The 8487-nt window shown below is 49.2% G+C and overlaps 1 protein-coding gene across 1 annotated transcript; it reads right to left on the bottom strand.

The window, feature by feature from the left end:
* Positions 1-257: 257 nt before the first annotated feature.
* tap2t (transporter associated with antigen processing, subunit type t, teleost specific) lies at positions 258-8101 on the bottom strand. Its single transcript, XM_080516629.1, has 12 exons — positions 7946-8101; positions 6660-7211; positions 6236-6350; positions 6028-6158; positions 5623-5828; positions 5344-5541; positions 5109-5237; positions 4703-4891; positions 4436-4609; positions 2940-3099; positions 2708-2844; positions 258-1528 (listed from the first exon to the last, which is right to left on the bottom strand). The coding sequence occupies exons 2-12, from the start codon at positions 7171-7173 to the stop codon at positions 1334-1336; spliced, it is 2148 nt and encodes a 715-aa protein (XP_080372755.1). The 5' UTR covers positions 7174-7211; positions 7946-8101; the 3' UTR covers positions 258-1333.
* Positions 8102-8487: the final 386 nt, after the last annotated feature.

Here is an 8487-nt window from a genome sequence, read left to right as displayed (position 1 = left end):
TGTTGCACTTTGCTGATGAGCAGAAACTTCGGCTGACTCAGCACTTTGAGTCGCCTCAAGGCCTCGGTGACCCGGCTCGGACTCCAACCCGGTCGCTCCTGTTCGGGGGACTGCAGAGGTTAAACCAGTCCTTTAACACACAGGAGGCAGGAAAACCAAACAAAAAATACTAATACAAACTTTGAATTACTGGATGTTGATGTGACCAGGTTGAGCAGAGGGAGCGGAGCGGCGTGGAACTCCGGGCTCTGGGCTTCTTCTTGCATAACGGATGAGTTCAGTCACATTCGTACAGATCTACACCTGGACACCAGGACCGACGGCACACAAGTTACAACAACCATCTCTTTAATATCAGAGTGAAAACAGATATTTACAGCGTGAAAGCAGAGGAAAGCTGCTTCCGTGTGGCGTTTGCATACAAAGACGTCCTTAAATTTTAGCTTATTCTTCCATTAAAGAAATTAAATTACTGCAATTGTCCCTATTTTCATGACGACATCAGCACATCCTGTCAGTGTGGTGATGTTTATCTGTTAAATCCTCAATATATGACACACGAATACACTTTTTTTTTTTTTTAATAAAGGATCAACGTCGTCGTTCTACCATATCATCATTTTAACTGACTTTGCTTCCAGGTCTTGCACCGTGTTGTGTCTGCAGGGAGCGTGGGGGCCGATAAGGCAGGGATACTTTCTGTCGGGTTTATCAGTCACTACAAAGCACATTTTTATATGAGCGCTTGGATTTCATAGCATTAAAACGTGAACTTTCATGGGGCTTCATCTGGAAGGGAACTTTTGCCGTTTTAGGGAGGTTTGCCGTTCCTCCTCCGCCCCGGCTCATCCAGAAATACAGTGAGAGCAGCTGAAATTCACAACCCTAATGTCAAAATGTTGAAAAAGAAAATGCCTCCAGCTCCTTCGTTTATCGTAAAGCAGGGTAGACGGGACGTCTTTGAGCCGAGACGAGTTTTACATGTCGGTGATTCACATGGTTTTGGTTAAAAGACACTGGCTTCTGATGTTTGCTGCATCATTTGATGTAAAAGTGTCCAGAAGAGCGATTAAGAGGAGGGTGGAGGTGACGTTGCTGAAGAAAATACAATGCGTGGAAATAAGATAATCAGTCATTGTCCCAAGAGAATGACGTCAGGGAACGATTAAATGTAATCTAAAACATGACCACGAGATATTAGAGCATGAGAACAAGTTATTATCTTGCAGCCACGAACTAGATCGTCTCATTCCTACGAGTTCTTAACGCGCTACCAAGCATTAATATTATTTTGTCTCCACAGTCACTCGGGTTTTTTCTCCACAAGCTTTTCTCAGTCCCACCCAGTGAACAATTCTTCCTTCTGATGGTAGTAGCGCCCCCTCCTGGCCATGAGCTCCTGGTGCGTCCCCTCCTCCACCACGGCTCCGTTCTCCAGGTAAACGATGTGATCGGCCTTCTCCACCGTCTCCAGCTGGTGGGACACCACCAGCACCGTCCGGCCCCGGGCCAGAACCTCCTGCAGCACCTGGGAGAGGAAACGCCGTTACTTGAAGTCCCAGTGAAATGTAAAACACTACTTTGCAAAAAACGATAGCTGGGGTTCTACTTCTAAGGTTCCTCCGACTCTGCCCCTCCACTGTTGTCGCATAACAAAGTTATTTGAATTTTGAATCTCCAGCCGAGGAAGTCGGGGGAATCCTTCTTCGTGGGCCATTGTGGGCGGAGCCTATGTGTGACATCACGAGTTGTGCAGATCTCGATCTGTTGTGTTTATATCGGCTTGTTTCCTCTTAAATATCCAGGTTTTAACAGTGTTTTAAAGTTACAGTCGGTGTTTTATGAGCCTTGATGAAAGATTGAGCCTGGAAGAGACCGAGAGAGGAGAAAAGGAGCACGGGCTGCAGGAGCCGCTAGCTTGCGCGGCTAGCGGCTAGCGGGAGCCGCTCGCTAGCTCAGGCGGCTAGTAGATGATCAAGTAACACCTGGACTCATCTTCGGTGATTCCGCAGTCGGAAAAGCTCTTGGACGTGTTGGATCCAGGAAGCCGGTCGTTCTGCCAAAAGTCAGGAGCCTCAAAGCCTCAAAGGTGAAAACTGGCGGCTGCTGAGGCGAGGAGACGAGGACGAATGGAGGACGAAGCGTCTTCTGCTTCCTCAAACATGTTCCAGACGGGGTCACCGATCGCAGATTGCCGTGTTTTAACATTTTACCCTTCGACCAGTGCGCATAAAAAGGATCCTAGAAGCGACAGCCAGAGTGTTTTGGAGGTCGAATTTTCATTTCACTAGGACTTTAATGTTTAGTGACGTGAAAAGTTTTAGTAAAACTACCGAAGTGTCTGAGGTGTAACCTGAGCAGCACATGCAGACCTTATCACTGTGGACTAAACCTGCAGGAATGCAGAGATCACAGTTAGAAGACAGAGATCGCAGTTAGAAGACAGAGACGCCAGCAGGGACGGAGAGACAAAATCCACCCGCAGGAATTCAAAGCAGCAACACAGATCCTCTGGACCAGACAACGGCCATGCGTCACTATCTGGAGACATTTTCTAAATCTGACATGGGTTTTCGCTTGGCGACTGACGTCAATGTCCTAATTTGTCCAACTGCGAGTGAGTCCAGCCTCTAAACCTGTATTAAAAAAAAAACTATTGGGGGATGATGATGTGGGATTGTCCTGCGGGTCAAAGTGTCACACTCACGGCGTGCTGCGTGTCCATGTCCAGCTTGCTGGTGGCCTCGTCCAGGATGACCACCCGCGGGTCTCGGACCAGCGCCCGGAGGATGGCGATGCTCTTCCTCTGGCTTTCTGCCAACTTGGCCCCGCGCTCGCCCACATCTGTGAGGTCAGAGGTCAGAGCGCAGGCTTGAAGAAGCCGCCCGCCGGGGCCTCCGGGGCGGACGAACGCGAGAGACGACGGCGGCGGCTCGTACCCGAGTCCAGTTCGTCCTCCGCGCGAGACACGAGGTCCGCCGCGTTGATCTTCTTGGCGGCGTCCGTCACTTTGGCGGCCGGGCAGCCCGTCAGGCCGTACTCGATGTTGTACCGCCGGGAGCCGCTGAACAGCACGGGATTCTGGGAAACCAGCGCCACCTGTGTGTCCAGGCGAAAAAAAACAACATAAAAAAAACCAACGTGTATACCGAGATGTGTCGTTTCATACATTAGTACACACAGAAACAAGGATTTTCCCTCCACTGACTGATCACTGTGTAAAACTATGAACCACGTCGGAAGAACTTTGAAAAGAAAATTCAAACGGCGTCGACGTTGGCCGCTTCAAGTATAGATGACTGTCAACGCCCGCGGCTTTGACTGTTTGTAACTCTGTTACATTGTAACTAACCTCTCGGAGATAAAGTACATCCGGAAAGTATCACTCCGTCCAACTTTTCTCACATTTTTGTTACATTACAGCCTTTTTTTCAAACGCATTTGATTCATTTCATTCCTCCGCCAGGCTCCACTGTGGAGACGGGTATCGCCCTGGTGACACATGATGCTGCCGCCACCGTGCTGTTTGCCTCTGACTGCACCGGCCACTGGGAACTTCCCCAGATGGCGTCAATGGAGTTGTAGAAACACGTCAGGGTGGATCAGAAGAAACAAGATACTGTGAAAACTTCTGTACGTGTGATTTCTTAGTAAGAAACAAACGTATTTTCATTGTTATTTTGGAGCATCGTGTGTAGATTTCAGCGGAAAATGGAAGAAGGCTGTAATGTAACTGTGCTGTGAAAACAAGTATACGTCCATTTTAAAGAATGTATGGAGGAGGAAGTACTTTGTTAGTCGCCACCTTGGAGACTCTAACTCAGGGGTGTCAAACATGCGGCCCGGGGGCCACAACCGGCCCGCCAGAGGATCTAATCCGGCCGCCATGGGGTTTTTGAAGTGTGAAGTATAAAAATGAAAACGGACAGAGGCTGATCTAAAAACACTCGATTGGCAAAAATGACATTCAAAACCGCCCTTGGTCAGAATTTGACCCCCGACATTAATGCATCTGTGGAGGTCACATGACGCAATGCCTTTCACAATAAAACAATGAGTCCAACTTATGTGAAATGATACTTTGGACACGTAAACTCAAAACAATTTCCAGAGGATGACAAATTGTTTTAATCGTGAATACGACATCAAGCTACAGGTGACTGAGGTTGTTTTTTTTTGCAAATATAATAATATCTGATTTCTTTTAATATGTAAATTTCAGAATAGACAATGCTTGCAGTTACAAAAGGATCAAAAGAAGGAAAGACTTTGCATTTGTCCATATCTGCAGTTTAACATGTTATATTTGACTTGTTGGGCCTCCAGAGGTCAGATTAGGTTGATGTGGCCAATTAAAATGAGTTTGACGCCCCTGATCTAACTGCTGCTGCAGAACTGTAAAACCACCGTTTCACCTGTGGAGCCAGAGTTTCACCTTCTGATGGTAGTATTTGTTGTTGTAGTGGTGAAGCGGTTCTCCGTCCAGCAGGATCTGCCCCTCTTGAGGTTCATACAGCCTCTTCAGCAGGCTGACGAAGGAGGACTTCCCACCGCCGGAGGGGCCGACCAGGGCCGTCATCTTCCCCGCCCTCAGCTCCACCGAAATCGCCTGCAGACGACGAGACGGTGACTCTCCCCCCGCGTGTTCGCCGCCATCGACCTCAACGCAGCGAGAGGCCCGAGCGACAGTTCCAACGCTCACCTTCAGGGCTGGTTTGTCCGGAGCCGAGGGGTAGCTGAAGGTGACGTCGCGGAACACGACGCTTCCCTCCAGGTTCTCGGGCGCCAGATCTCCCGCCGGCTTACATCGCGGCGTTCGGTCGAAATAGCCGAACACTTTGGAAATCACTCCGACGGTGGACACCGTTTCACCGAAGCTGTACAGGATCTCCTACAAGGAAGGAGAATCGGGGCGCCGTGTAAATTCGCTGAGATAAATTTCTGGTTAAACGCCGCCGACGCCGTCTTTACTTCCACTTTCAACGCCTCCTGTTAAATTCAGTTGAAGATTCGCAGTGACGGGACGTGTGAAAGGCTGCGTGGACACATCAGAGTCCGTCGTTTCCATGTGTTTGTGAAAAAACAAGACAAGGGTCTGAGCCTCTCACCTTCATACTGAGCAACATGGGCTTCTGGTACATGAGGAAGGAGACGAGACTCCCGATGGTGAGGCGCCCAGACAAGAGGAGGCTGCGGGCCTGAACCAGCATGAGCGTTCGTAAGACCACGGTCAAGAGCTGGAGACAGAAGAGAACGGCGGTCGTTGGGGGGGGGGGTATGTGAGGAAGACGTCATCGAACCTCGGTCTTCTTGATGAAAACCCTGGGTAGACGAGGTACCCACCCTGCGTGCCAGGCAGAAACCCGCGCTGTTGATTCCCGAACGCCTCCTGACGGCGCTCATCTGCGCCACGGCCTCGCGGTACCGCCTCAGCTCCGCTTTCTCTGCTCTGAAGCTGCGGACCGTCTGGATGGCGCCGATGATCTGGGAGGCCTGGTCTCTGGTCCGGGCCTGGCAGTCCTGCATCTGGTCCTTCAGCTCCTGTTGAGGCGGGACGATGGGGAAACGTCTTCAACTCTCAAGACTGGAACTTCCTGCGTACGCCTCTCCAGTGACACTCACCCGGCTCACGCTGCTGTATTTGTTCTGCACGATGGCGTGGAGCGGCATCTCGATGCAGGTGAGCACGGTCAGCTCCCAGGACAGGCCCAACATCAGCTTCAGCATCAGGAAGGCCTTCACCGTGCTGCGGACCGCCGCGTTGGCGTTCAGCGCCACGGTGCGGCCCATCCGGTCCACGTCCGAGTGCAGGCGGCCGCAGAGGTTTCCTGAATGAATGTGCAGGTTGAAGAGGAATCACGTCCAAAACGATCAAGCAGACAAAACAAACATTTAATTTTCATTCGACGCTTTCAGAGCATTTTGGGCTTCGTTCGTTCAGAGCCTCTATCCTCACGTCAAGCCTTCTGTCATTTGAACGTGTGCATTTCTCGCCACCTCTGGCGAATTCCAGAGGTTTCGTCTCACCGGGGCTGTTCTCCTCGAAGAACTGCACCTCCTGCTGCAGGAGGCTGTGGAACAGCAGAAGCTTCAGCCGGTTGTTCAGGCGGGACAACGTGCACATGAACATCCCGCCTCTCAGGCCGGAGAAAAGCGCACTGGTTAAAGGAAAGACGACGATCAGAGTCTATTTCACCAACCAATCTGTGCCGCTGTTGTTGTTTGTGTTCGTTACCTTCCAAGATAGAAGAGCACCAGCAGTCCCAGTGTGTCTCCGTAGCCGGGGTGAAGTTCTTGTCCTTTGAGCATATCGAGGACTTTGCCCTGATACAGTGGAATATACGAGTCACCTGTGTGAAAACAAGGAAGACATGAGGACAAGGGGACAACCGGAATCCGTCTGGTCTTCACTGAAGGACTTTAATCATGGAACTGCTCTCTGATTTGTGTATTTAAAACTGTCTTTTCTGCCTGGATGTTATTAAGTATTTCTCAATATAAATGTGCAGATTTACACAGATGAATAAACTTCAGACACTTGTTGTGATTTCATCACGTGGAGAATGAGGAAGGGTCAGTGTGTGTTATTGCTCAACTTCAGATTGTTTTAGAGGCAATGTTAAAACTGTAAAAAAAAAAAAAGAGTATTTCACACTCACATACGACTCCTAAAATGAGGGAGCCGAAAGCCGCGATCAGATAAAATGTGTCCGGCTTGAAGTATTTCAGCAACCTGACGAGGAGCCGCCAGCTGCCCGGGCCCACGTCGCCCCCCCGTGACTTCCCACCGCCGCAGAGGCCCAGTTCCCAAATCGCACAGGCCAGCGCGGCGGCCGCCGGGGCCAGCAGCAGCGCGGTGAGGTCGGGGGACGGTCGGCCGGAAGCTTCCGGGGAAGGCTCCGCCGCCGCCAGGACGCGTCCGCTCTCCATCACCGGGGGCAGAAGGCAGAGGAGAGCCGCCAGGCGGCGCAGCGCCGCCGGAACCTTCCCGTCGGTCAGCGCAGACGAGAAAAAGTGCAGGCAGACCCACTTCACGGCCCCGAAGGCCCACGCGGCGCTCAGGTTCAGGCAGATGGGGGAGCAGCGCAGCGGCAGCAGGGCGGCCCACAGCGCGGCGCCCAGCGCCACGTCGAAGATCAGGATGAAAAGTCCACATGCTACATCCTCGTTCATCTTCCCGTGGCCGGCCGAGCCTGACGACCCCGACGACACTGACAACCACAAAGGTCACAGAAAAGTCAACAGGCTTCAGTGTTACTGCGTCGCGGTGGGACACTGAATTACAAATATATTGAGTTTTAGTTCACAGTAGGTTTTGTTGTGAGGAAGGAAGCCAGAGCTTCAAAACCTTAAGTGAAAGTAGAAGGAAACCTGAACAGGAAGAGTCTGATAACATGATCAAACTGCAGTTATAACTAATAGGGAGGGACATTTAATCCGATAATCCAGTAAATGTTCAATTAAAGATCTCTTTTAAAAAAAATCTTTAGAGGAGGATTTTCTTGAATGTGGTTGACTAATTTCCTCGGATGACTTTTACTAAAATGTTTATTTTTATTGTTGACTTCCCTCACTTATACTAATTTATTACCCTTTTAGTTGTTTCTATTCGGTATGTTGTGCATGTTGCACAAGTAAACTTTAATTAAACGTTACTAACAGTGTCCCAGTTCATTAAAATCACGTGAATTAAAACTGTTTGGTTAGAGTACATTCGGCAAAAAGGAGTTAATGTTTTCCACCGGGTATTGATATTTATTAGGCCTAAATTAAGGTTTCTGAATCGCGAACGTTCACTTTACAATCCCTCACAACTCCGAGGCGATTTAGAGAAGATTACCATGAAGTAAAGGGTTAATTTTGAGCGCGAACAGCTTCACAAACAGCAGAGATTCGACGTGTACAAAGCTGACAGATACAAATCTGTTCCTCTGGAGAAACTTACCGAAATACGGGCTGATTTCTGCTGATTTCCGCCGCGGCGCGACGACCTGGAGGATCGCTGTTGCTCACTTTCACTTTCGCTTTCTGCGCAGGTCAAATCAGGTAAAAATACAGCTCTTATCAAACTCTGGCCTCACACAGTAGGGAGTTATTTTTGTTTTCATGCCGCACGACTCGACAAAAAGGTGGCGGCTGTCAAAGTTCGGGTGGGAAAAAGGAAAGAAAAGCGGTGTGGTTCCACGAAGTGACCGAAAGATGGCGGCCGTCTCCATCTCGACGGGTTCCTTTTCCGGAAGTGACAGTGGATACTTCCGGTAGATGTAAGCGTTCAAAAATAAAAGCATGAATTACAACTTTTTTAGATGGTTAATCAATTATTAATACATGTAATTCATTTGAGTTATTTATGTCTAAAATGTTCAGTAAAATAATAAATAACTTTTTAAAATAAATATATAGAACTTACGAGGTTCATGTGAATTTAGTTTAGTTTTTTTTAGTTAGTTAAATTATTTATTTCAAACCCAGATACAAAACCAGAAC

The sequence above is a fragment of the Blennius ocellaris genome, assembly GCF_963422515.1.
Source record: "Blennius ocellaris genome assembly, chromosome: 21".
NCBI classification, from domain to species: domain Eukaryota; kingdom Metazoa; phylum Chordata; class Actinopteri; order Blenniiformes; family Blenniidae; genus Blennius; species Blennius ocellaris.
The sequence above is the reverse complement of the archived record's forward strand: the minus strand, read 5'-3'. Positions and strand labels throughout refer to the sequence as shown.

What these genes read in the sequence shown, in the direction of transcription:
- tap2t (XM_080516629.1), bottom strand. Translation starts at nt 7,173, where the DNA reads ATGAACGAGGATGTAGCATGTGGACTTTTCATCCTGATCTTCGACGTG. An exon ending in GTGCTCTTCTATCTTGGAAG is followed by an intron (nt 6,159 to 6,235) that starts GTAACGAACACA and finishes TCCTTTAACCAG; the next exon opens with TGCGCTTTTCTCCGGCCTGA. An exon ending in AATACAGCAGCGTGAGCCGG is followed by an intron (nt 5,542 to 5,622) that starts GTGAGTGTCACT and finishes CCGCCTCAACAG; the next exon opens with GAGCTGAAGGACCAGATGCA.